This window comes from Oncorhynchus masou, chromosome 5 (genome assembly GCF_036934945.1).
Source record: "Oncorhynchus masou masou isolate Uvic2021 chromosome 5, UVic_Omas_1.1, whole genome shotgun sequence".
Taxonomy (NCBI): domain Eukaryota; kingdom Metazoa; phylum Chordata; class Actinopteri; order Salmoniformes; family Salmonidae; genus Oncorhynchus; species Oncorhynchus masou.
The window spans coordinates 52,366,289-52,393,650 of record NC_088216.1 but is presented as its reverse complement, the minus strand read 5'-3'; the positions used below and the strand labels follow the sequence as shown (position 1 = coordinate 52,393,650).

The window sequence follows — 27,362 nt, the reverse complement described above, 5'->3', positions numbered from 1 at the left end:
TAGCCAATACGCAGACCTGGCGTAAATAGTAACCTGGCAATGTAGTAGCAGCTAGCAGGCTAACGGAAATGTCACAGAGGAGTGAACATTATATTCCCCTGTATGAGGGAAAATTCTAATAACATCAAGCTTACCATTAACAATGTGTTCGCCAACCAATAACAGGAACATCACAGAATTTTGTCTTAATAAAACTGTAGTAAGACTGACGCCCCTTAGACTAAGCTTAGAGTATAGCCCAGTGGACTGCACAAAGCAGAAGCACGTATTTCAATATCAGACATTCAACAAATTTACAAATGTACAGGATACCATTTAGCTAGCATAAATGATGAGACTGGTGATTCTATTAAACATGATATTATACAAAAGATGTGATGCCGTTACAGTGCAATGTTTACCGTAGTTCAAATCACAGAACATTATGTTCTGTTCCAGAGTTTAAAAAATACTGATATATGATACAGATCTTACAACTGTAAACACATGAGCAATATCCCGCCAGATGGAGTGCAGCAAATTAACAGTTCAGACGATGAAGGAAGCAATACATTTAAAGTGACCCTCTTACTTCTTCTCCATTGTCGTTTCTTGGGATTAGACTCGTCCTTTTGGATGACAAGTAGTAAGCCATGTCCGCCTCCAACTGTGTAGTTCTCTCATCCTTTCCTTGATTTACTTGACTAAAAAGTGTGCCACAATTGCTTCCCTAAACCAGAAGTGAAAGGGGAAATGGGGGTTGGGATTGCAGCTTCCTTCAGCAGTCTATGCAGCTAGTGAGTGTTGGACCCAGTAGAGTAGGCCTTGGCAGCCAACTCAGCACCTTTTGCCTGGAAATGGAGGATAGATAATATGAGCAAAATCGCAAAGAGCTAAGGTAAGTATGTTCTATTCAAGAACCATTAGGTTGACTAGATATTAATAGATGTTAATGAAAATTATCAGTGAGAACAGCAGAAAATCTAAACTTGAAATGTAATGGTATATAACAAATCATTACTTCCAAAAAGAGTAGCTAACATATTGAAGCAGCTTTGTGAAATACAACAGATAAGGGTGGACTCTAACCAAAGGGCCATTACAAAGCCCACTGAATGTCCCTTGGACTTGCCTACCTTCTGCTCCTGTATCACTTTCTTTCCAAAAACTTTGTACACAAAACCATGGAATGAAACATCCACCACTCAAACTTACATGTATTAACTGAGCTTCTGGTGACGCCATCTTCGATTCCACAATCCTGGCTTTATCCAAAACTCTCTCCACCTGGAAAAATAAGGTATTCTAAGAATAAGGAAATGTGGGGGAGGGGGGATGTCAGTGTGTCTGTATGCTTGCACTTTTTGATTTGGGATTTCATTTCCTAATTTGGGAATCAGAAAATGTTACTGCCGCGCAACAAACACTGCTAGGAAGTTCTCTTGGTTTTTCTCTTAGAGAAGAAGCATCCACATCAACAGAAACAATCAATCCCCATCAATAAAGACAGAAATGGACTAAATGGAAGTGGACCCCGTTGACCGTTCAATTTAGAAGTGCGTCCAGCGTGTACCTTCCTGTCCATGATAATGGGGGCAGAGTCCACCAGGACTTCTATCGACGCAGGCATGGGCTTGTCTTTGACAGGGGCCTCGATCTCTGCGGGAGAGGGGGCGGCGACTTGCTGCAGGGAAGAACAAGAAAAGAGGGGGTCAATTCAATGTTGAATTTAGCCTTCAGTTGCTCGGTCTACTGGTTGATTAGGGCATTGGGTCATTTTAGAGTTAGCAGAAGGAATGGATGATGCCACAATACAGTTGCGCCTGGTAATGTAGACATTACAGAACTATAGATCAACACTTTGCCATTGGTCTTATTGTGGCAGATTACTTAGCAACGGTCCACTCTGGGGCATTCTTATCTAGGAAGGTTGTTGAGAGCGTTTACAGAAAAAATACATCTCTAGTTTTGCCTTGTCATCAACATGACTTGCCATTTCTCCTCAGGTGAAACATTCTCTTTAAGGAGTCACATGTTTCAGGGCACAGTGTGCCTAAAATAACCATTATAAAACATTCCAGTACTATTTCCTCCTCTTAGTACACTACTGTCAATCCCAGTTTGTCCGAGAAAAGGAGTGGTCAAGAAAACATTCACAGAAGATGCTTTATGTAAGTGAAAACTATGTTTATATTGAGGCACCTGCAACATACGACTTGTGTCAGCTTTTCTAACACATAAGACCAATATGAATTCAAAATAAGTTGTTGCTGCGGTCTTTTATGGATGATGCCATCACCCTTTCTTTTTTGGCCCTGACCTACGCGGTTGTATTGATTAAAATCCTTGCTATAGTTGCCAACTTCAGACCCTTACCTCCAGTTTGACGATGGGGAGGATGACAGGGGACTTGGGTGTGAGGTCGGTATGGTACATGGCTTGGGACAGCAACAGGAGAGATGGAGGAACATTCTCCTTCAGGTGAAGAGCTAACCACTGACAGAAGAGAGACAGAAGTTACTTCAATTGCTAGAGCATGGTTGTCCCTGGTTGAGGCATGCATTGTCTGTTTTATGTGGTTGTTGTCATCTATGTCATTGAAGATGACATTTACATTTAAGTCATTTAGCAGACGCTCTTATCCAGAGCAATGAATAACCCATCAGACCAACCCCTGCAAACTCCTTGAATGGCCAACTCCTTGAAGTTTGTAGTTGTGTAAAATGAATAAATAAAATTACACACACACAAACACGTTCAGTGTGTGTATACAGTGCCTTGCGAAAGTATTCGGCCCCCTTGAACTTTTCGACCTTTTGCCACATTTCAGGCTTCAAACATAAAGATATAAAACTGTATTTTTTTGTGAAGAATCAACAACAAGTGGGACACAATCATGAAGTGGAACGACATTTATTGGATATTTCAAACTTTTTTAACATATCAAAAACTGAAAATTGGGCGTGCAAAATTATTCAGCCCCTTTACTTTCAGTGCAGCAAACTCTCTCCAGAAGTTCAGTGAGGATCTCTGAATGATCCAATGTTGACCTAAATGACTAATGATGATAAATACAATCCACCTGTGTGTAATCAAGTCTCTGTATAAATGCACCTGCACTGTGATAGCCTCAGAGGTCCGTTAAAAGCGCAGAGAGCATCATGAAGAACAAGGAACACACCAGGCAGGTCCGAGATACTGTTGTGAAGAAGTTTAAAGCCGGATTTGGATACAAAAAGATTTCCCAAGCTTTAAACATCCCAAGGAGCACTGTGCAAGCGATAATATTGAAATGGAAGGAGTATCAGACCACTGCAAATCTACCAAGACCTGGCCGTCCCTCTACACTTTCAGCTCATACAAGGAGAAGACTGATCAGAGATGCAGCCAAGAAGCCCATGATCACTCTGGATGAACTGCAGAGATCTACAGCTGAGGTGGGAGACTCTGTCCACAGGACAACAATCAGTAGTATATTGCACAAATCTGGCCTTTATGGAAGAGTGACAAGAAGAAAGCCATTTCTTAAAGATATCCATAAAAAGTGTCGTTTAAAGTTTGCCACAAGCCACCTGGGAGACACACCAAACATGTGGAAGAAGGTGCTCTGGTCAGGTGAAACCAAAATTGAACTTTTTGGCAACAATGCAAAACGTTATGTTTGGCGTAAAAGCAACACAGCTCATCACACCATCCCCACTGTCAAACATGGTGGTGGCAGCATCATGGTTTGGGCCTGCTTTTTTCAGCAGGGACAGCGAAGATGGTTAAAATTGATGGGCAGATGGATGGAGCCAAATACAGGACCATTCTGGAAGAAAACCTGATGGAGTCTGCAAAAGACCTGAGACTGGGACGGAGATTTGTCTTCCAACAAGACAATGATCCAAAACATAAAGCAAAATCTACAATGGAATGGTTAAAAAATAAACATACCCAGGTGTTAGAATGGCCAAGTCAAAGTCCAGACCTGAATTCAATTGAGAATCTGTGGAAAGAACTGAAAACTGCTGTTCACAAATGCTCTCCATCCAACCTCACTGAGTTCGAGCTGTTTTGCAAGGAGGAATGGGAAACAATTTCAGTCTCTCGATGTGCAAAACTGTTAGAGACATACCCCAAGCGACTTACAGCTGTAATCGCAGCAAAAGGTGGCGCTACAAAGTATTAACTTAAGGGGGCTGAATAATTTTGCACGCCCAATTTTTCAGTTTTTGATTTGTTAAAAAAGTTTGAAATATCCAATAAATGTCGTTCCACTTCATGATTGTGTCCCACTTGCTGTTGATTCTTCACAAAAAAATACAGTTTTATATCTTTATGTTTGAAGCCTGAAATGTGCCAAAAAGTCGCAGAGTTCAAGGGGGCCGAATACTTTCGCAAGGCACTGTATATATAGATATACAGTGGGGAGAACAAGTATTTGTGTCACGACTACTGCCGACGTCACCGGTCTTCTAGCCATCATTGATCCATTTTTCATTTTCCATTGGTTTTGTCTTGTCTTCCCACACACCTGTTTTCAATCCCATTCATTAACTGTTGTGTATTTAACCCTCGGTTCCCCTCATGTCTTTGTCAGAGATTGTTTTATTGTCAGTGTAGTTTGATTGTTGTATAGGTGCACGTCGGGTCCTCGTACCCTTGTTTGTTTGTGTACATTTCTGTGTGATGGAGCATACTACGTGGACTTAATTAAAATACTCCATTTTACACTCCTTTTGACTCTCCTGCGCCTGACTTCCCTGCCACCTATACACCTATGCCTGACAATTTGATACACTGCCGATTTTGCAGGTTTTCCTACTTACAAAGCATGTAGAGGTCTGAACATTTTATCATAGTTCCACTTATACTGTGACAGGCGGAATCTAAAACAAAAATCCAGAAAATCACATTGTATCATTTTTAAGTAATTAATTAGCATTTTATTGCATTATATAAGTATTTGATACATCAGAAAAGCAGAACCTAATATTTGGTACAGAAACCTGTTTGCAATTACAGAGATCATACGTTTCATGTAGTTCTTGACCAGGTTCGCACACACTGCAGCATGGATTTTGGCCCACTCCTCCATACAGACCTTCTCCAGATCCTTCAGGTTTCAGGGCTGTCGCTGGGCAATACGGACTTTCAGCTCCCTCCAAAGATTTTCTATTGGGTTCAGGTCTGGAGACTGGCTAGGCCAGAGATTTTGCTTCTTACGGAGCCACTCCTTAGTTGCCCTGGCTGTGTGTTTCAGGTCGTTGTCATGCTGGAAGACCCAGCCACGACCCATCTTCAATGCTCTTACTGAGGGAAGGAGGTTGTTGGCCAAGATCTCGCGATACATAGCCCCATCCATCCTCCCCTCAATACGGTGCAGTCATCCTGTCCCCTTTGCAGAAAAGCCCCAAAGAATTATGTTTCCACCTCCATGCTTCACGGTTGGGATGGTGTTCTTGGGGTTGTACTCATCCTTCTTCTTCCTCCAAACACGGCAAGTGGAGTTTAGACCAAAAAGCTCTATTTTTGTCTCATTAGACCACATGCCCTTCTCCCATTCCTCCTCTGGATCATCCAGATGGTCATTAGCAAACTTCAGATGGGCCTGGACATGCGCTGGCTTGAGCAGGGGGACCTTGCGTGCGCTGCAGGACTTTAATCCATGACGGCGTAGTGTGTTACTAATGGTTTTCTTTGAGACTGTGGTCCCAGCTCTCTTCAGGCAATTGACCAGGTCCTGCCGTGTAGTTCTGGGCTGATCCCTCACCTTCCTCATGATCATTGATGCCCCACGAGGTGAGATCTTGCATGGAGCCCCAGACCGAGGGTGACTGACCGTCATCTTGAACTTCTTCCATTTTCTAATAATTGCACCAACAGTTGTTGCCTTCTCACCAAGCTGCTTACCTATTGTCCTGTAGCCCATCCCAACCTTGTGCAGGTGTACAATTGTATCCCTGATGTCCTTACACAGCTCTCTGGTCTTGGCTATTGTGGAGAGGTTGGAGTCTGTTTGATTGAGTGTGTGGACAGGTGTCTTTTATACAGATAACGAGTTCAAACAGGAGCAGTTAATATAGGTAATGAGTGGAGAACAGGAGGGCTTCTTAAAGAAAAACTAACAGGTCTGTGAGAGACGGAATTCTTGCTGGTTGGTAGGTGATCAAATACTTATGTCATGCAATAAAATGCAAATTAATTACTTAAAAATCATACAATGTGATTTTCTGGATTTTTGTTGTAGATTCCGTCTCTCACAGTTGAAGTGTACCTATGATAAAAATTACAGACCTCTACATGCTTTGTAAGCAGGAGAACCTGCAAAATCGGCAGTGTATCAAATACTTGTTATACATATATATATACACATATACACATAGCAAGGGTTATATACATATAGACATGTATATATATATATATATATATGAAAACCTATTTGTATACCCTTAATGTACATTACTGTATTTAGACTTGGTAAATTGTTTTTCAACAGGATTTCCAGCAGCATTCCTTTCACATACAGGCAGTTATGTGTGGGTGAGGGGCAGTTTAGGTTGGAGAGTTAGAGGAGGACCGCGTACCTATTGCAGTTGCTGTATGAGTTGCTCGGTCGTCAGCCCCAGTGACTTCATTCCCCGGCTACGACACGCCACCTGCAGCTCTGACACACTCATGGCTGCCACGCCAACTGTGGCAATCATCTAGAGAGATATTACAGAACCGTACTCTGCCAACATGTTCCGGCTGGCCGGCAGAAAAAGAACTACGACGCCTTACACCCTTGTGTGATCCGGCAGTGACACATGGCCTAGTTATACAGATTCATAAGATTCACACAAAAAAATACAGTTACAATAAATGGCTCTGATTTGCACTGTAAAAACAAAGCCATGTACTGACAAATAGCCAGGTGTTTGTCACTAATCTTAACAGTCACTCAATTTACAAGGTTGATCAATGGAGGTCACATACAGTGGGGCAAAAAAGTATTTAGTCAGCCACCAATTGTGCAAGTTATCCCACTTAAAAAGATGAGAGAGGCCTCTAATTTTCATCTTAGGTACACTTCACCTATGACAGACAAAATGAGATGTTTTTCTCTCCAGAAAATCACATTGTAGGATTTTAAAGTATTTGGTCAAGATTTCTGACTCTCACAGACCTATAACTTCTTCTTTAAGATGCTCCTCTGTTCTCCACTCGTTACACCTCTATTAATGGCACCTGTTTGAACTTGTTATCAGTATAAAAGACACCTGTCCACAACCTCAAACAGTCACACTCCAAACTCCACTATGGCCAAGACCAAAGAGCTGTCAAAGGACACCAGAAACAAAATTGTAGACCTGCACCAGGCTGGGAAGGCTGAATCTGCAATAGGTAAGCAGCTTGGTTTGAAGAAATCAACTGTGGGAGCAATTATTAGGAAATGGAAGACATACAAGACCACTGATGATCTCTCTCGATCTGGGACTCCACGCAAGATCTCACCCCATGGGGTCAAAATGATCACAAGAACGGTGAGCAAAAATCCCAGAACCACACGCGGGGACCTAGTGAATGACCTGCAGAGAGCTGGGACCAAAGTAACAAAGCCTACCATCAGTAACACACTACGCTACCAGGGACTCAAATCCTGCAGTGCCAGACGTGTCCACCTGCTTAAGCCAGTACATGTCCAGGCCCGTCTGAAGTTTGCTAGAGAACATTTGGATGATCCAGAAAAAGATTGGCAGAATGTCATAAGGTCAGATGAAACCAAAATATAACTTTTTGGCAAAAACTCAACTCGTCGTGTTTGGAGACAAAGAATGCTGAGTTGCATCCAAAGAACACCATACCTACTGTGAAGCATGGGGGTGGAAACATCATGCTTTGGGGCTGTTTTTCTGCAAAGGGACCAGGACGACTGATCTGTGTAAAGGAAAGAATCAATGGGGCCATGTATCGTGAGATTTTGAGTGAAAACCTCCTTCCATCAGCAAGGGCATTGAAGATGAAACTTGGCTGGGTCTTTCAGCATGACAATGATCCCAAACACACCGCCCGGGCAATGAAGGGGTGGCTTCGTAAGAAGCATTTCAAGGTCCTGGAGTGGCCTATCCAGTCTCCAGATCTCAACCCCATAGAAAATCTTTGGAGGGAGTTGAAAGTCTGTATTGCCCAGCAACAGACCCAAAACATTACTGCTCTAGAGGAGATCTGCATGGGGGAATGGGCCAAAATACCAGCAACAGTGTGTGAAAACCTTGTGAAGACTTACAGAAAACGTTTGACCTCTGTCATTGCCAAAAAAGGGTATATAACAAAGTATTTTTTATTTTGCAAATAAATTCATTAAAAATCCTACAATGTGATTTTCTGGATTTTTGTTTCCCATCTTATCTGTCATAGTTGAAGTGTACCTATGATGAAAATTACAGGCCTCTCTCATCTTTTTAAGTGGGAGAACTTGCACAATTGGTGGCTGACTAAATACTTTTTGCCCCACTGTAGGAGTGATTCCATGCCAGCACGGCCCTAAACTATATTGGTATCTCAAAAGTACCCTTTTAGATTTTGTTCATTTTTTAGACAGATCATTTTAAAACAATATACACTACAAGTACATCACATACTCTACAAGTACATCAATTTCTATGTATTACATTCATAATTTCTTCAAGCAGCAGAAAAAGAGTATATCCCATCATGAAGGAAAAGTGTTGCCTGAATCAACGAGTCTCCATGGTGATGGATAAACTTTGTATCAACGGGCAATTGTATCGGGACTCTGGAGTAACTCCCTGGCCATTTTAATTTAATTTAATTCAAATCTGAGTTTGTGTGTTGTAGTGTACCATGACAACTTCAACTATAACGAATACAGGCTCTATTGATCTTCACTTGATAAGGAAAGGGTTGCATATATCTCAGGCTAATGTATGTAGCCTTCCTAACAAAATACATGAGGTTTTTAACTTGGCCAACATAAATAATATTCATATTTTGGCCTTGACGGAAACACATTTAGATGCATCTGTAAATGATGGGCAAATGAACATTCAAGGATATAGTCTACTGAGAAGGGACAGGAATAGGAATGGCGGGGGTGTTGCACTGTATATTCAGAATCATATACCTTTTAAGAGGAGGGATGACCTTAATGTAGGTCAAATAGAGGCACTATGGGCTCAAATACATCTTCCTCACCAGGCACCCATATTGGTAGGATGTGTGTATAGACCTCCTAGCTCTAAGGTGTCCTATCTGGATGACTTATGTACTGGGTTTGACCAGGCCACATATACCAACAGAGATGTATTTATCTTGGGTGATTTTAATATAAATTGGAAGGATCACAATAATTTGAATAGAACAAAATTGATGAGATATGCCAAGAACTGTGGTTTGAAACAAATGGTTAATGATACTACTAGATCTTCAATTAAGTTGGGTCATCGTTCAGACACATGCATTGATCTGATTTTCTGCAATATACCATTGCAAATGCTCAAAAGCCAGATCAATGACAGTGGGCTGGACAGACCATAATATTGTGACCATAACCATGAACACCAAGGTTCCAAAGAACCCCCCTAGGATTGTGGTCAAAATACATTTTAAAACATTTAATCATGAGCTATTTCTAAATGATTTGGCTGCTGTAACCTGGGAGATGATTTATCTAGAGGATGATTTAAATCACGCTACAGAATGTTTTATTGATTTGCTCACTGAGGTAATGGACCATCACGCCCCTATAAGAAAGAGTACTGTTGGTGCCTGTCCATTTCCATGGATTGATGATGAACTGCATGAGGCTTTTTCTCAAAAAAATATGGCAAAAGTCTTAGCTGCCAAATCAAAATTAGAAATTGATGAACAGAATTATAGAACATTACGTAATTATGCAGTTAAATTGAATCGAAAAAAAAAAAGTTATTTTACAACGATACGTTTATTGATTGTAAAAACGATTCTAAAAAGGTATGGAACACAGTTAAGGGCTTACTTGGTACATCTATCTCATCATGCCCATCTAGTGTGGAGGTTGACGGGAGAATAATAACAAAACCAGTTGATATTGCCAATCATTTTGCAGATTTTTTTACAAAGAAAATTAAATTACTGAGCAACAATGTAAACATACATTCTTCCAAACAAGCTATTGTCCAATGGATTGATGATCCACTAATCCACTAATACTAATCAGTTTCATACTAAATCCTCTATATGCTACTGCTGTAACACAATTATCTCAAATGTGATTTCTGAAATGTCATTTTGAAATTAACATAAAACAGATTAATTTAATTTACATAGCAGCTCCTCGTATCGGCCGGGCTAGAGTGGGCATCGAGCCAGGTGCCATGAAGCCGGCTCAGCGCATCTGGTCTCCAGTGCGTCTCCTCGGGCCGGGGTACATGGCACCAGCCCTACGCATGGTGTCCCCGGGTTGCCAGCACAGCCCAGTGTGGTCTATTCCACCTCGCCACACTGGCCTGGCTACGGGGAGCATCCAGACAGGTAGGGTTGAGCAGGCTCGGTGCCCGAGACCTCCAATGCGCCTCCACGGTCCGGTCTATCCGGTGCCTCCTCAACACATCAGGCCTTCAGTGGCAGGCCCCCGCCTGTCCAGTGCTGCCAGAGTCTCCCGTCTGTCCAGCGCTGCCAGAGTCTCCCGCCTGTCCAGAGCTGCCAGAGTCTCCCATCTGTCCTGAGCTGCCAGAGTCGCCCGTCTGTCCTGAGCTGCCAGAGTCGCCCGTCTGTCCTGAGCTGCCCGTCTGTCCTGAGCTGCCAGAGTAGCCCGTCTGTCAGGAGCTGCCAGAGTAGCCCGTCTGTCAGGAGCTGCCAGAGCCGCCGGTCAGTCAGGAGCTGCCAGAGTCGTCCGTTACTCCGGTGCTGCCGGAATCGCCCTTCACTCCAGAGCTGCCGGAATCGCCCTTCACTCCAGAGCTGCCGGAATCTCCCGTCACTCCAGAGCTGCCGGAATCGCCCTTCACTCCGGAGTTGCCAGAGTCTCCCGCCTGTCCGGTGCTGCCAGAATCTCCCGTCCATTTGGGACCCGTTGCTAGGGTCCCCAGTCCGAGGTCGGCGGCAACGGTCTCCGCTCTAAATAGGCCACGGAGGCGGGTAAAGAGGCGGGCAAAGACTATGGTGGAGTGGGGTCCATGTCTCGCGCCAGAGCCGCCACCGCGGACAGACACTCACCCAGACCCTCCCCTATAGGTTCAGGTTTTGCAGGCCGGAGTCCGCACCTTCACCAGACAGGACTGTTTCGTTGTTGTTTCGTTCTTCCACTTTGTTGTTTTGTATTTCAGTGTTCAGTTTGATTCATGAAATATTAACATCATGAACACATATGACGCTGCACTTTGGTCCTCACCTTCTTCCACTAAGAACGGCCGTTACAACATGATTTTAAAACAATTTCAATATAATACATAGAAATGTTGTGGGACTATAGTAGATGAAGAATCTATATTTTTTAGATTGAGTATTTATTGGTCATTGTGTTAGTATATTATGTATGTTTGTAATAGTGTGTTATATGTGCAAATGTGTTCATATTATAAATTGTATTTTAATGTTTAAGGACTTTTGGAAGATTCGTCCAAATGGGGACTAAAAGAGATCCAAATCAAATCAAATCAAACCCACTCTGAAAATGTGATGTGCTGGATGAAGAGTATATAGTCCCAAATAATTGTATTTATTTTTTGCTAAATTAAAAATGGTACTTATGAGATATGAATAAATTAATGTGAAATATTATATTTTTCAGAATATAGAGATACTACATATTTTAAAGCACACTACTAAGGAGTTTCATGACACCCAGATGGTGTCTATACCATGTATGTTTCACGGATCATAGGGTCTTGCAAGAGGCATGTATAGGTCTAAAAAGGGCCTGAAAGGGACACTTTCATCACGATACAAATGTAAAAAAGAATGTTAAACACCCTTCCTCCCAATTACGTTTCTATGTGAGAATTGCCAGAACAAATCTGCAATACAAAAAATATATATTTCGGGCCATACCGGCGCAATCGCCCATAGGTAACATACCGGTAGTTGCTCCGCAGCTTTCGACTGCAAATTGGCAACAGTTACACGACTGCAGTGATAGGGCTGATAGCACATCAACAGGCAACAGACTGACAGCCAGAGAATCACTCCACTCAATTCTCTAACCTTTCCTTGAGTATCAATACAGATGTGTGCATAGAAGGTACCTGTGGATTAAGTTGCTTTACCCTTCTGCGCTCTCTCCTCGTGAGTGGTTGGCCGTGTAGTAACCTCCACACCATCCTCCTTGCGATGTTCGTGTCAATCCCAAGCCAACCGACATCCGTGATAGTAGTTCTTTAGTTCGTCCGCTACTCTCTGCCCAATTTATTTAGGCGCTACCACTCAGTCTGGGGAATGTTTGGAGTTTGCAGCCTGCGAGGATGTGGCAGTGGGGACTGGGACTCTATTCTCTGCTGGGGACGGGAAAGTTTCAGCTGGAGAGGCCTTAACTTCCTTGAACCTTGCGCAGGACTCATGAAGAATGCGAACTGGAACGCAGCCATGGCGCCACCGGTAGTTTGAGGTACATCCGTATAAAATGGGCCTGGGAGCGTGTGATTGTAGGGCAGTGTAGTTAGAGACATCTGATAGTAGCGAATGCATGCCGTGGATGGGAGAGTGGCACAGTTGGGCCTTTTGGACAATAAATAGGATCCCTAACAAAAACATGTAAATTAGTAGTCCAAATTGTCAGATTGGCATTGTAAATGCAAATGTATCCAAATATACTAATGAATATATTGGAATAAAACATCAAAATAAATTAAACATGCATAACCAATAAGAAGTAGACAACCAAAACAGGGCTCTACATTGACTTTTTAAATTTATTTTTAAAATCTTTTTAAAAATTAAACAAGGAGCACCTACGATAAAAATGTAGGCACTCACAAAGAAATTTAGGAGCACAATGAAAAATAGAGATACAAGTTTAAATCCTTAATTTTTTATTTAGGTGCACTGGTGCTTCTAAATAAAAATTCCAGGTGCATACAAGTAAAAAGGTAGCACTGTAGATATAAAAGCATTTCATAACATACAACATTGTATAACGTTTCCTGTTATAGCTAACACAATACAAAACAAAATATAGAGTAATACATATCCACAGTCATATATTTATGTATAAATATATCTACAGTTGACGTCGGGAAGTTTACATACACCTTAGCCAAATACATTTAAACTTTTCACTATTCCTGACATTTAATCCAAGTAGAAATTCCCTGTCTTAGGTCAGTTAGGATCACCACTTTATTTTAAGAATGTGTAATGTCAGAATAATAGTAGAGAGAATTATTTATTTCAGCTTTTATTTCTTTCATCACATTCCCAAGGGGTCAGAAGTTTACATACACTCAATTAATATTTGGTAGCATTGCCTTTAAATTGTTTAACTTGGGTCATACGTTGTGGGTAGCCTTCCACAAGCTTCCCACAATAATTTGGGTGAATTTTGGCCCATTCCTCCTGACAGAGCTGGTGTAACTGAGTCAGGTTTGTAGGCCTCCTTGCTCGCACAAGCTTTTTCAGTTCTGCACACACATTTTCTATGGGATTGAGGTCAGGGCTTTGTGATGGCCACTCCAATACCTTGACTTTGTTGTCCTTAAGCCATTTTGACACAACTTTGGAAGTATGCTTGGGGTCATTGTCCATTTGAAAGTCCCATTTGCTACCAAGCTTTAACTTCCTGACTGATGTCTTGAGATGTTGCTTCAATATATCCACATAACTTTCTTTCCTCATGATGCCATCTATTTTGTGAAGTGCACCAGCCCCTCCTGCAGCAAAGCACCCCCACAACATGATGCTTCCACCCCCGTGCTTCACAGTTGGGATGGTGTTCCTCGGCTTGCAAGCCTCCCCCTTTTTCCTCCATATGTAACGATTGTCATTATGGCCAAACAGTTCTATTTTTGTTTCATCAGACCAGATAACATTTCTCCAAAATGATCTTTGTCCCCATGTGCAGTTGCAAAACATAGTCTGGCTATTTTATGGCGGTTTTGGAGCGTTGGCTTCTTCCTTGCTGAGCTGCCTTTCAGGTTATGTTTATATAGGACTCGTTTTAATGTGGATATAGATACTTTTGTACCGGTTTCCTCCAACATCTTCACAAGGTCCTTTGCTGTTGTTCTGGAATTGATTTGCAGTTTTCGCACCAAAGTACATTCATCTCTAGGAGACAGAACGCGTCTCCTTCCTGAGCGGTATGACGTGGTACCTTCAGGCATTTGGAAATTGCTCCTAAGGATGAACCAGACTTGTGGAGGTCTACAATTTATTTTCTGAGGTCTTGGCTGTTTTCTTTTGATTTCCCATATAGTAACCAAAAAAGTGTTAAATCAAAATATATTTTTGATATTTTATATCCTAAGTAGCTACCGTTTGCCTTGATGACAGCTTTGCACACTCTTGGTATTCTCTCAACCAGCTTCGTGAGGTAGTCACCTGGAATGCATTTCAATTAACAGGTGTGCCTTGTTAAAAGTTAATTTGTGGAATTTCTTTCCTTCTTTATGCGTTTGAGCCAATCAGTTGTGTTGTTTATTTATTTATATATTTTTATTTCACCTTCCTTTAACCAGGTAGGCAAGTTGAGAAGAGGTTCACATTTACAACTGCGACCTGGCCAAGATAAAGCATAACAGTGCGACAAAATCAACAACACAGAGTTACACAAACAAATGTACAGTCAATCATACAAATTTTTAAAAATTGAAAGATCTATGTATAGTGCATGCAAATGTAGCAGAGTAGGGAGGTAGGCAATAAATAGGCCATAGAGGCAAAAATAATTACAATTTAGCATTAATACTGGAGTAATATATGTGCAGATGATGATGTGTAAGTAGAGATACTGGGTTGCAAAAGAGCAAGAGGGTAAGTAATAATAAAGTTAGAGAGGGAAAAATCATACTACAGCTTCAGAGATTTTTGCAATTCGTTCCTGTCATTGCCAGCAGATAACTGGAAGGAAAGGCGGCCAAAGGAAGTGTTGGCTTTGGGGATGACCAGTGCAATATACCTGCTGGAGTGCATGCTATGGGTGGGTGTTGCTTGTTGTGACCAGGTAGGGGGGGGGGGGGTATACAGAAGATTTGGTAAAAGACCAAGTCGATATTATGGAAAGAATAAGCAAAGAGAAATGTTAGTCCTCTATTACTTTACGACATGGTCAGTCAATCCGGAATTGTTTTTGAAATTTGAACGTTTCTTCAAGTGCAGTCGCAAAAACCATCAAGCGCAATGATGAAACTGGTTCTCATGAGGACCGCCACAGGAAAGGAAGACCCAGAGTTACTTCTGCTGCAAAGGATAAGTTCATTAGAGTTACCAGCCCCAGAAATTGACAATTAAGTGCCGCCCAAATAAATGCTTCACAGATTTCAAGTAACAGACATCTCAACATCAACTTTTCAGAGCAGACTGTGTGAATCAGGCATTCATGGTAAAATTGTTGCAAAGAAACAACTACCGAAGAACACCAATAATAAGAAGAGACTTGCTTGGGACAAGAAACACGAGCAATGGACATTAGACCGGTGGAAATCTGTCCTTTCGTCTGATGAGTCCAAATTTTAGATTTTTGTTCCAACAAATCGTGGAAATACTAATCAATAGAGTAGAGACAAGGTCAATCACCAATCAGGATATTACTTTATGCAAACCTCATTAATAAGGAAAGCAGTTCACGCCACACACACAAATGAATGATGTGAGTGCTCTGCAATAACGATGCCTGGTTGACACAACACTCTTGACTGTTGGGTTGAGGGCCCAGACACAAAGAATACAAAGATATTTTATATGGCCAAGACACACCCCCTTAGTCTACATGACAAACAGATGTGTGGAATGGGTCACAGGGGAGACTTGATATTTGAGAAATGAGTATCCCCCAGCCAGACAGCATTTGCTATGAAGACTGTTCTTATTGTACAGAGTTTGGACCCTAAGTCAAGGCTCTTATCTCGTCCATGGTACCTCACAGTACAGAAACACCAACTCATTCTATGTACAGTACAGAAACACCAACTGTACAGAAACACCAACTCATTCTATGGCATAAATCAATTGTCAAAAGCTGCGTCTTCTTCCAATTACTCTTATGTGTAATGTCATGGAACTGAGAGTCATGATCAAGGGTAGACTTGCATCCACGACCGTGCGTGTGCTTGGCCGGTGCGCGCGTTCCTGTAAAACGTAGAGTCGCAATCTAGTGCGAGGACGCGCTCTTTGAAAGGAGGGAGTAGTGTAAAGACCCTGGGTTTATAAGCGCGGAAATCTACTCTGCCGCACGAGCGTGCTTTTGCGGCACAGTGGATAGCGCGCCGGAACTCTGGCTCAAAGGTCGAGGGTTCGAGACCTGCTCCCTGCTGTTTCATTACAGTATGATATTTCGTTTCGTATGTGTTAATTAGGAATTACAATCCGTACAATGTTATTGAGTCGGCGTTGGTTGAAGAGACCAGACAACTCCGTGTCGGCTTTTCGGGATGTTAAAAGAAAAGCACAAACATAAACATTCCCTCAGACATGTCCATGGGCTATCAGTAAATAGATATGAGCATTTCATGTAAAAGCAAACTTATCTTAGTTCTTCAAAATGTCAATAATTTGTGAAATTGTTTATTGCCTTAAGTTGTCTATGGGAGGGGAGAGACTGCAAGTCAACAAAGACTTTATGGTCTCACCCCTAACCATCAACAACAAGAAGCCCACTCTCCTGACTTAATCTGTGCAGTCTATTGCAAGAGGTAAAGACAGGGTTGCATTTCTAGGCTGTCATGCTAAATAATATCAATGTTTCTGATCTGGTGATTCCATGTCTATGCACAGTATGCCACACAGGTGGAACATTGTCCTATGTAAGAGATGATTAATGGAAAGCAGAACCCACTGACCCCTTGTCTTAAATTATCAGGACCATTCAGTTGGCAAGCACCTTTTACACTTTACTCCATACATACAACATGTGTGTTGTAGATCTGATTTAGATTTGACTACCGTGTAGATGTGGACTGACTGAAGTTAAAGTGTCAAAGACGGACATTATTGCTTATCTTTATGTGATAAAGCGATAGTCATGTAAAACTTTGCATGTGTTTCCATTCCCCACTCTAAGCTTGGAACCAAATTAGCAAATCATTATTAATGAGTTAAAACACAATTGTTAGAGAGATTTGGGTACTTTCTCTCTTCTGTGATTATAGCCTACAGGTCTACTTTTGGGTTGCTATTTCCCCACACCTCTTCATCGTGATTGGAATTGACCTTTGATCCCACTCTGAGTCACTAAACCAGTGAAGTCATTCAGAACACATGAGTGTTGAGACAAGCTTGCAAAGTGTGAAGTCAATCAGAGGAAATTCCCCCTTGTTGGAAAACTTAACAAACCGTGCTGTTTTTGTTGTTGCCTTCAACAATATCTAAATGCTTTTGGATTTGGATATATTCCAAGGACGTCTATTTGCAACTTTCAACAGAGAGATCCACTCAGGAGGAACCGCCATATTTGATGGAGTCCCATACTATAACATTAGCTGTACATTGAAGGTATGTAGCTATTTCTGATGCCTGCTCTCTACTTTTAAAGAATGTGAGTATGAGAGGAATTCATGATATTCACTCCTAGCAAACATTCCCAGTATGTTAAGAGATGGTATGTTTTTACTCAACACCGTCTATCCACGGATAGGACACAAACATGTGCTTGCTATGTTTCTTGTATTTCAAGGATTCAAAATATCCAATTGCCAGCTCTTAGCTAGCATCTAAAACAATGATATTGTCCCTGAAACCTAGCATCAGATGAATGTGTAAATATTAGAAATGCTGTTTGTGCCTCCCAGGTGGTCCGTTAAAGCTGCCTGGGTGATCAACCTGAGCCTCTCAAATTACCCCTCCATCCTCATACAGTAGCCAGACAGTAGGTGAGCTTTCTCTTTATCTCTTTCTATATTTATTTTATTTAAAAGCAGACGACACATATGAATGTTCCCTATAGAGAAAATCTAAGAATGATGTTCTGTTCTATTCACTTCCACTTTTTCCTAGATTCTCTTATCTAGCTGCCATGAACGGTATGATAGAAGGTGTATATGAGCCGGTGGAGCACCATTGGTTCCACTGCGAGCAGCAGGTGGACTGTAAAGACTCCTGGTTTCCTTTCAGCAGGGAGGACTCACCAAGGCTGGAAGAGGCACACAAACATGGCATGAGACAATTCATCATACTTTTACAAATAATACAAATAGTTCCTGTATTGTTGCCCCTTCATACTATAGCACCATATTATGTGGGATGTATTACCCCGAAACAAGAATATAGTTACACTGAAATTAAGGACTATCTAGGCAAGTAATGTTTTCATTGTGATTAATTATAACTTGTTACCATACTATGTAATTACAACTTTTGCTGTAATGTGGAGTGTTATGGTTTTGTTCATTTGGGCTGTGCTGTTCAATCAGACATGGGATGTAATGAGTGATCCCTGATGATAATAGCAATGATAAAGATGACAATAACCATATCATAATTGTGGGTTTGCTCCTAACAGGGGAGACCTGTGGGGTGGAGGAAATGGTGGTAGCCACAGAGGGTAGGCGTTTCGATGTGAGGCTGAAGGAGAGGCGGCGTTACGCGGTGTACTGGGAGCAGCCCCCCTCGGAGGTCAGGCGCTGCTCCTGGTTCCACAAAGGAGACAAGGATACCTCCTACACCCCTTACCCAGAGCACACCAGTCTCATTCTGGAGGTAGGACACAGTCTGAAACGACAACGTGTTCCCTATATAGTATACAGGGCCTGGTCAATAGAAGTGCACTATATAGGTGCCATATCGGACACACACAAATGCCAATCATTACAAATTGATACAATATCTACCTTGATACCTTGGTGTTTATCTTTGTACCATAGTTTTGCGGGGCCAGTATTTACTTCTTTCTACCGTCTGAAAGGGGTATACTGCGGATTGGTAATGACCTTGTTAATCTGTCAATCAAACCTTGGTAATATTGTCAATAACATATACAGTATGACTGACCAGGTTTGAACCTTGGTCAACCACATAACCCAGTACTTGTGTTACCTCCCGGGGCTAATGCCTGGAGTGCAGGAGACAAGGGTCCGTTACATTTGCATCACTGTATTCACAGGAGGCTTACATGATATCAGTGACGCTGAATGACTGGACGAGGAAGTTAGAATTCCCCACTGGAGAAACGGTGGTGTTGCACAGCCGTATGGTATGACCCCCTCTCCCATCCATAACTGACATGTACAGAAGCACAGTATATCTTACTGACACTATCTTACTGTCACTAGTACCTGCATGGTTTGTCGGTAGAGATGCAAATATTGGACTGTAAAATAAAATGCAACAAAGTTTCTATTCCTTGCTCTGTCTCCATTAGCTTATGACACAGCAACAGACAATCCCGTCGAAGTACTGGATAAGCTTCCCCTCTGCCTCTGAGCAAAGTCGACCCAGGACCGTCAAAAGGGGGCTGGAGGGTATTTCAATAGAGATACCTGAAGGTAAGCCCACAAATGTATAGGCCTACATCTTCACCATGGGCTTTGATTTCTACACCTCTGTGTGAGGTTGTCACACCTATACTGTACTTCTATTTGTGTTTCATGCGAACAGTACTGTGAATTGGCCTGAACAATGGATATTGCATTGTTTGCAGAGAACTCAAGTTGTGGAGCATCCAATGCATTGGACCATGTGCACGTTGGTATTTACATGACACCAAATTACAATTCCTTACACAGTAGACCTTATTTGTGTTGTTGGTCATTCAGGAGAGCCTTACCAAGTCGACCACCTTGTCTTCATGGTACATGGCGTTGGACCGGCCTGTGACATCCAGCTGCGTGGGGTCGTTGAATGTGGTGTGTGTATAACCTTTGACCCCTACCACTAAAACTTTACCTTTACCTGCACTCTGCTTTTTCCCTTTTTCACAATTCATTTTTTTCTCACAGACATTCCCATACATTGATTAATGCAGACTTGATAGGTTAAGATGACCATATTACTTGAAACAAAAGGCCTACCAGTTAACTGTACCAACATGCCAAAGCATATCATAAACATACTAAAGCACTCTCTACCGCCTGTAGTGAATGATTTCCGCGATGCTTCACTCAGCCTGCTGAGCAGTCACTTCAAGCAGAGCCAAGATGGCACCCACATGGGCCGCGTGGAGTTCATTCCAATCAACTGGCACCGGGTGCTGCATGGGGACGCCACTGGAGTGGATGAGTAAGGCCTTGGACTGTTCCATCATTTGGCTTTGAGTGCTGTTTTTGTGTTGTTTGTTGTTTAAATTGTCTGTTATCTGGGTTTTGTGGTTTTTCACACAAAAGAATGGCACGCACACAAACACACACACTAATACAATCATTCTTAACTTCCTCTTACCAACAGGGATATCCAGAGGATCACACTGCCCAGCATCAGTCGTCTGCGTCAGTTCAGCAACGGCACAGTGCTGGACCTGTTCTTCTACAACAGCCCCACCTACTGCAAGACCATCATAGACACCGTGGCCTCAGAGATCAACCGCCTCCACCACATATTCCTTCAGCGCCACCCACAATTCACTGGTGCAGTGTCACTGACTGGACACAGTCTGGGTCAGTACCTCATAGACCTCTCCCAACTTTTTCTTCTGACTTTATTAGGAAAAACTGCACTCTTAGAAAAAAAGTTTCCAAAAGGTTTCTTCAGCTGTCCCCATAGGGGAACCCTTTTTGGTTACCAGGTAGAACTCTTTTGGGATATGTGTAGAACCCTCTGTGTAAAGGGTTCTACCTGGAACCAAAAAGGGTTCTTCAAAGGGTTCTCCTATGGGGAGAGCTGAAGAACCCTTTTTGGTTCCAGATAGTACCTTTTTTTCTAGGAGTGTAGTATTAATAACCATTATAGTAATTCATATTCTTTATTAATATGACTTTTCTAGGTTCTCTGATCCTCTTTGACCTTCTGACAAATCAAGAAATACATAACACAGATGAAAAGATAGTAAGTAGTAGGCAACTGACAAAATGTACAGCTACATTTTGGCCATGGCCACAACCACCAGCATATTTATTCTGATTAGCTCAATGTTGATCCTATATTTCTTCTGCTTCAGAGTAGTGTCAGCAGCCCAAGTGAAGCAACCTCCATTAACTTTGAGAGCTTTGAGGAAACACTTAGGAATTTCGGATTGGGCAAGTTTTTCCAAATGCTTACAAAGGAGCAAATGGACTTAGAATCACTGGTAAGCGTGTGTGTGTGTGTGTGTGTGTGTGTGTGTGTGTGTGTGTGTGTGTGTGTGTGTGTGTGTGTGTGTGTGTGTGTGTGTGTGTGTGTCTGTGACTTTCTAACTGTGTGTGTCCTCTATCTATTGACTAGACTCTCTGTTCGGAGACAGACTTGAAGGACTTGGGAATACCCTTGGGGCCTCGCAAGAAGATCATGTGCTTGTTGAAGAGATGGAGAGAGGTATGAAATCCTATCCACTTCCAAATGGTACCATGCATTGTCAAACATAGCCATCATGTGAAATTTTCCCCAAGCTTCTTTGATCTGACATTCCAGTCTATTGGATCTATTGTGCGTAGCTTCCTATCCGTCTGTAGTCTTAACCCTGACGATATTCCATCCTAACTGTTTGTAAATGGGCTGCAAGCTGGAACCAACAGCCTGATGAAGTTATATTGTTTAGATTGTTATTGGAGCTATCTAATCTATACATCCATCCTTCGGCCCAGAAGCAGGAATTCAGGACAGGAACATCCCAGACAGTTCCTGGCGTTCCAGGTGTGTATTCCCAGGTCCAAGAACAACCAACGCTCCTCTCAGACGCCCCCTCCACCAGCCCAGTGGATTACAAGTACTTTGACATTGGCATTGGCCAGGTAAACAAACAACAACAGTGACTGCATACTGTAACATGTACACATGCACATACAGTGGAGCGAGAGAGAGCAATGCCATGGTGCACATATCTGGCTAAAAAGTATACATTATTTTGTGTACAAAACCCAGTGAACAGATGATTTAAAACAACAAACAAAACAAAAACAGCACTCTAAGCCAAATTATGGATTAAAGAGAATATATTTAATAGAATGTCTTGATGCAGTTATTACAACTGAAAATCTAAATGAATTAAATTAAATTTTAAAATGTGAGTTGAGTTTTGATATCCATGCTTAGTTCCAGAAAGGGAAGAAATATATCAGAATTTATACATGGAGCATACTGAATTAGTATTAATCATGTACCCCTGCCCTTCCTGCCCAGGTGTCCATTGTGTACCCTCAGCTGGCCTTCCAGCCGCAGGCCTTCTTTGCCTTGGGTTCTCCTATAGGGATGTTCCTAACGGTGCGCGGCCTGAAGAGGATCGACCCCAAATACAGCCTCCCCACCTGCAAGAGCTTCTACAACATCTTCCATCCAGTATGTTTATGGATCATATGTTAGTAAAAATGCTTATTGGAGCTAAAGTCAATCAAAGCCATGAATATTCATAAGGACCTGACAATGTGTTTTTCCTCCTTGCAGTTTGACCCGGTGGCATTCAGGATTGAGCCCATGGTGGTGACTCCAGGGGTGGACCTGCCCCCAATGCTAATCCCACATCACAAGGGCAGGAAGAGGATGCATCTCGGTGAGACCTGAGGCGTGAAGCTTTGATCTGAACATTACAGAAACATTTCAAGATATGGTAACCCCATATGTCATGAGCTTTTTGTTAAGACCCTAAGCGAGCATTACTAAAGCTCTGACCTGCCTGATCATTTAAAACACTGACCTACATCTTTGCTATCCAATGAGCGTGTGGAAACTTTCATTCACCTTGTGCTCCCATGCAGTGACCCTGTGTTGACATTGTGTCCCCCAGAGCTGAAAGACAGCTTGAAGCGAGTCAGCTCAGATCTGCTGCTCTCCATCAGTACTCTGCGTGGTGTGTGGCAGACCCTCACCACGCTACCTGTCAACACACTGCCCCCAGTGGCCAGTGTAGGAACCACAGCTGCACTGCCACCTCAGGAGTCAGAAGGTGAGAGATTGTTCTCATTTATTTATTACTTTAGTTTGCTCATTAATTTATTCACTAATTTATTAGGAACCATGTGCAATGGTTTTCCATACATGCATTACTTTATTCTTCATATTCCCTAAAACAAATTCCACTGTTGTTACTCTAGTAATTACAGCATTACTAAACAGGTAGGCCTTTAAAAGCAACTTAATATAATATAATTATTTTTTCGGTGTAATTTGTCCTTTGTGTGACATGTTTTTTGTATGTACCATGAGTATTATCATGTTACCACTGCCTGCAACCAAACGTCCCTTTATTTTTTATTTGACCTTTTATTAATACAGGTTTTTCTCATTGAGATAACATCTCTTTTCCAAGAGAGACCTGGTCCAATAGCAGCAGGGGGAACAATGTTTCAGACAAAACAAATTACATACACTAACACAATGTTAAACAAAACTATAAACACACATACAGCACAACAATTACATATTACGTTAAAAACACGAAAGTCTTGACTAAAAACAGCTGTCCTAAAGACAAAAAGGAGACAATAGCATTTGAACTGTGTTAGCGGATTGTTCCATCAATACTCTTTTCCAGGTAGTAGGGCCCAAAACGGTACCGTCTCACCTACAGAGATGAAGAATATCAGTTTTGGAATGTTGAATGGTGGACGTCGGTTTGATTACGTCCTTCAAGAGAAACCCCTAGAGAGCTTCAATGAGTATCTGTTTGCCATCCAGAGCCATCTCTGCTACTGGTAATAACAACTGAGCTAGTGTTGACTCTGACTCATGCTGTATTGAACAAGCTTACATGTTTTCTTTAGCTTTCTGCAGTATCTCATGTTTTCTTGTGTGTTTCAGGGATTCTGAGGATACCGTGTTGCTGCTTTTGAGAGAAATCTATGAGGGCAAGGGAATCCTTCTCTAGCTTCTTAAAATGTCCATGTAAAGCAGGGGTGGGCAATTCCAGTCCTCGAGGGCCTGATCAGTGTCACAGTTTTGCCCCAGCTAACACACCTGACTCCAATAAACACCTAATCATGATATTCGGTTTAGAATGCAATTTGATTAGTCAGCTGTGTTTGCTCGGGATGGAGAAAAAGTGTGAGGCCAATCAGGCCCAGGAGGACTGGAGTTGCCCATCCCTGATGTAAAGGATGGATCTTTTGAGTTGTGTATCTACTAGAGGAGACTGGATGCATCACATTTTTATGGCTTCATTTCTATTTATTTTTCTGTCAAGTGTATTGAGGCTTCTGGTAAATGCACTTTGAATAAATGGTGATTTTTAATCTGAATTGTGATTTGATCTGGAGATGGCAAATTTACATAAAATGTTATTTTTGGTCGATACCTAATGCACTGTTTGCATAAGAATGCATTTAAAATGTACTGTAGGATTATGGGCTTGTTCTAATTTGTTTACAAATATGGAAACTGTGACCAACTTTTAATTAAAGCTGCTATTCTGCTTATTCACACTTTTTGCTGGACCATGTCCTAGTTGCAATGTAGCACGTGGGTGTGTGTGTGTGTGTGTCTGTGTACTTTCAGGAAATTATGAACAACAGAAATAAATCCTGCAAGGATTTGACTGTTTTCTGCAGCCAATAGCTTATCTAATAGCTACTGTAGACTCCATGCCACACTGTTGCCTATTTAGCCTTGCTCTCCAAAGAGAAGTGACCACGCATTGTGTTCCTATCTGTAAGATTCATGTCGAACATTAACCGACTGTGTCTTTAAGTCACATTCCTGGCACATAGCCGCCAGAAAGTTAATTTCCCATTTATCCGCGTCACCCACCGCGTGGAATATACGCCACAGGGCAGTTCTCTTTGAAGAACGCGTTGGGACATTGGACTGCCCATCACATCGTGCTTTGCAAGGAACGTTTTCATAGTGAAGAAAATAACTTCATAACACCATCTTTGACGCCTCTTGAAAGTTGGGTTGCGGATTTATCCGGTAAATTCACTGGAAAGGTAGGACATTTAACTTTTGGACTATTGGCTATAATCGCCAGCTCTGTGTTGACTGTTTTTGCCTGTAAAAATGTAAAGCGCTATACTGTTAGATCGATAGTGATACCGTTGTGTTATGTATCGTGATGGTATCTACTAAAATGTAAGATCACATAACAAATTTGGAATATGAATTATATTACATTTTGAAGTATAATTTTGCTTTAAAAGTTATTTAACTCAATTTGGCACAAGATCATGGGCGACATGACAGTACTTGCATGTTGAAAGTCACACAACGTATATTGCAGACACCAAAGACTAGGCTATAACGTAAACTCTTACATCGCCTTGGTCCGTACAATTGCCCTTATTTTAGCCCCCCCAAAACGTAATACTTCCAGATCAACTGTAATGTCAATAGCATTGTAAAGCACAATTTCTCCCCTTTCAAACAGAATCAATTACATGACCTAAACGCTGCCCGTTTCTGCATAATTCAAGCAGGCAATGAGCCCCATCAGGTCTTTTTAAAAATGGCGTGCTGTACATTACGGCATGACACGTCACAATGTAACGGAGGGTCAGTTTTTTCAACTTTTCTCCAATACTATAGAGCCATTACCATGTCGATCAACGATTGAATAGAAACCTAGTTCACACCCCCGATTTTGAAGTCAACACAGTCGCTACAGTCCCATTAGTTTTCTTTGTAGCCTCGTTTGAATGTTGCGGTTGCATCATTTGTACGGAATGGGGTGAGTTTACATTAATCGCAATATCCACTTATAGAGTAACGTTCCATGAGAGCAATTAATTTTTAAAACATGATTTGAAACCATAGTCTCATCTGTTCGAAGTTTCCTATGAATCATACATGGACTCACACAGGCCCTGTAGTTTCTTGTTGGATATATAGTTGTGTTTTATTGAAAGTAGGCTAATATGACCATGTAAAGTCAGTTAGCATAAGATCACACAAGTTGGCTAGTCATGACTGTTCATTTGTTGTGTCATGATAATAACAGTTTTTTTGTAGCCCATATAACATAGGTTCGAGTAAAGTGCAACCATATAGGGGAATCAATAGAGCAAATGCATCACATTACATTTTCACATGCAAATATCTTGTTATTTCTATAATATATAGGTTATCAGTAGACCCCGAGGAATGAGCCTCAATGAGAGCAAAATATGTCTTCCACTGAATCATCCTTCTTTTTGTAGCTTGTCCGTTCTGCTTGAATCACATGTAAATTCCTAATTTTCCAAAACTCTGCATTAACTGTCAAGATGGGGGTTCTGGCAAGGGAGGATTACTATTCAAGCATTTATCCTTTTAATGAGTTTCTTTCACTCTTACAGTGTGAGAGTCTGGCAATGTTATAAGCTCTTTAACTCTGGAAACAACTAGTTGAGCTGACACCACCGCCGGTGTCGTGGGTCATGTGTGAGCGACTTGTTTTCGACTTTTCTAACACGTGTTTGTATTGTGTTTATGTAAGTCTCATTCAACCACGGGATAATTCATCCCTGCTCTAATTAAACACACTTGAAATGCTTTCCTTTATTTGGATGAAAAAGGAAGGCTGTGAAATTAAAAAGTCTGAACCAGCTTTTTGTGGGGGCAGCCCGTTATTTACCTAACACCATTAGTTCATGTTTGAGTGCAGTGGCTTAGGTTTCTGCAGGACAGGTTTGATTGAATTCTAGGCTAACACAGCCAGGCTGCACTGTTTCAACCCTGCTAGTAAGAAAACCCCATCTGACTGAAAAGTGACTTCATGTAAGGGCAGGTAGCTTGAGAGTCTTTGAAGTATGGGAGCTAATAAGAGGACTGGAGGATAGAGTGACAATCTGAACAATGTAGAGGGGTTCTAAACCTGGGTTTTGGTCAAGGATTTCACTTTCGCGTGTACACATACACGCACACGCACGCACTCACCACACAACAGTGCATTTGCCTTTCTCATAATGTGATTCTCACATTGATTGATTAATCATTCGATTTATTGTGGATATTGTCCATCAACAGGAAACTCTTTCCACAGATTTTCCGCTTGTTGACCAATGACCAACGTTCCAGTAGCCAACACAAGGCAAGGCTCACCCGTACACACACAGCACTATACATAAGGCAATGTAAAGTCTGTCTGAAGTGAACAGGGTGCTACTCATGGCTTACACACGCTCACACACACTCACACACACTGACACACACACACACAATCCTCTTTCACCGCAAACAAAAACAGCGTATATCCCAGAAAGAGCACAGCTCAGACGGAGGGTCAAAAACTGACAACC

At 41.8% G+C, this 27,362-nt stretch overlaps 1 protein-coding gene, 1 long non-coding RNA gene and 2 pseudogenes across 2 annotated transcripts; 2 read left to right on the top strand and 2 right to left on the bottom strand.

The window, feature by feature from the left end:
• Positions 1 to 773: 773 nt before the first annotated feature.
• Positions 774 to 6,668, bottom strand: LOC135529319 (LETM1 domain-containing protein LETM2, mitochondrial-like; annotated as a pseudogene).
• Positions 6,669 to 10,428: 3,760 nt separating this feature from the next.
• LOC135529306 (uncharacterized) lies at positions 10,429 to 16,415 on the bottom strand (annotated as a pseudogene).
• Positions 16,416 to 17,347: 932 nt separating this feature from the next.
• Positions 17,348 to 18,315, top strand: LOC135527186 (uncharacterized). Its single transcript, XR_010453414.1, has 3 exons — positions 17,348 to 17,586; positions 17,883 to 17,963; positions 18,088 to 18,315. It is a non-coding gene; the product is annotated as an uncharacterized LOC135527186 (long non-coding RNA).
• A 282-nt stretch (positions 18,316 to 18,597) lies between these two features.
• LOC135529290 (phospholipase DDHD2-like) lies at positions 18,598 to 23,441 on the top strand. The gene is made up of 14 exons (XM_064958108.1): positions 18,598 to 18,789; positions 19,193 to 19,282; positions 19,451 to 19,574; positions 19,845 to 19,934; positions 20,166 to 20,307; positions 20,473 to 20,681; positions 21,008 to 21,069; positions 21,182 to 21,310; positions 21,445 to 21,534; positions 21,804 to 21,950; positions 22,339 to 22,494; positions 22,600 to 22,705; positions 22,940 to 23,131; positions 23,428 to 23,441. The coding sequence occupies exons 1-14, from the start codon at positions 18,616 to 18,618 to the stop codon at positions 23,439 to 23,441; spliced, it is 1,725 nt and encodes a 574-aa protein (XP_064814180.1). The 5' UTR covers positions 18,598 to 18,615.
• The last annotated feature ends 3,921 nt before the right edge of the window (positions 23,442 to 27,362 follow it).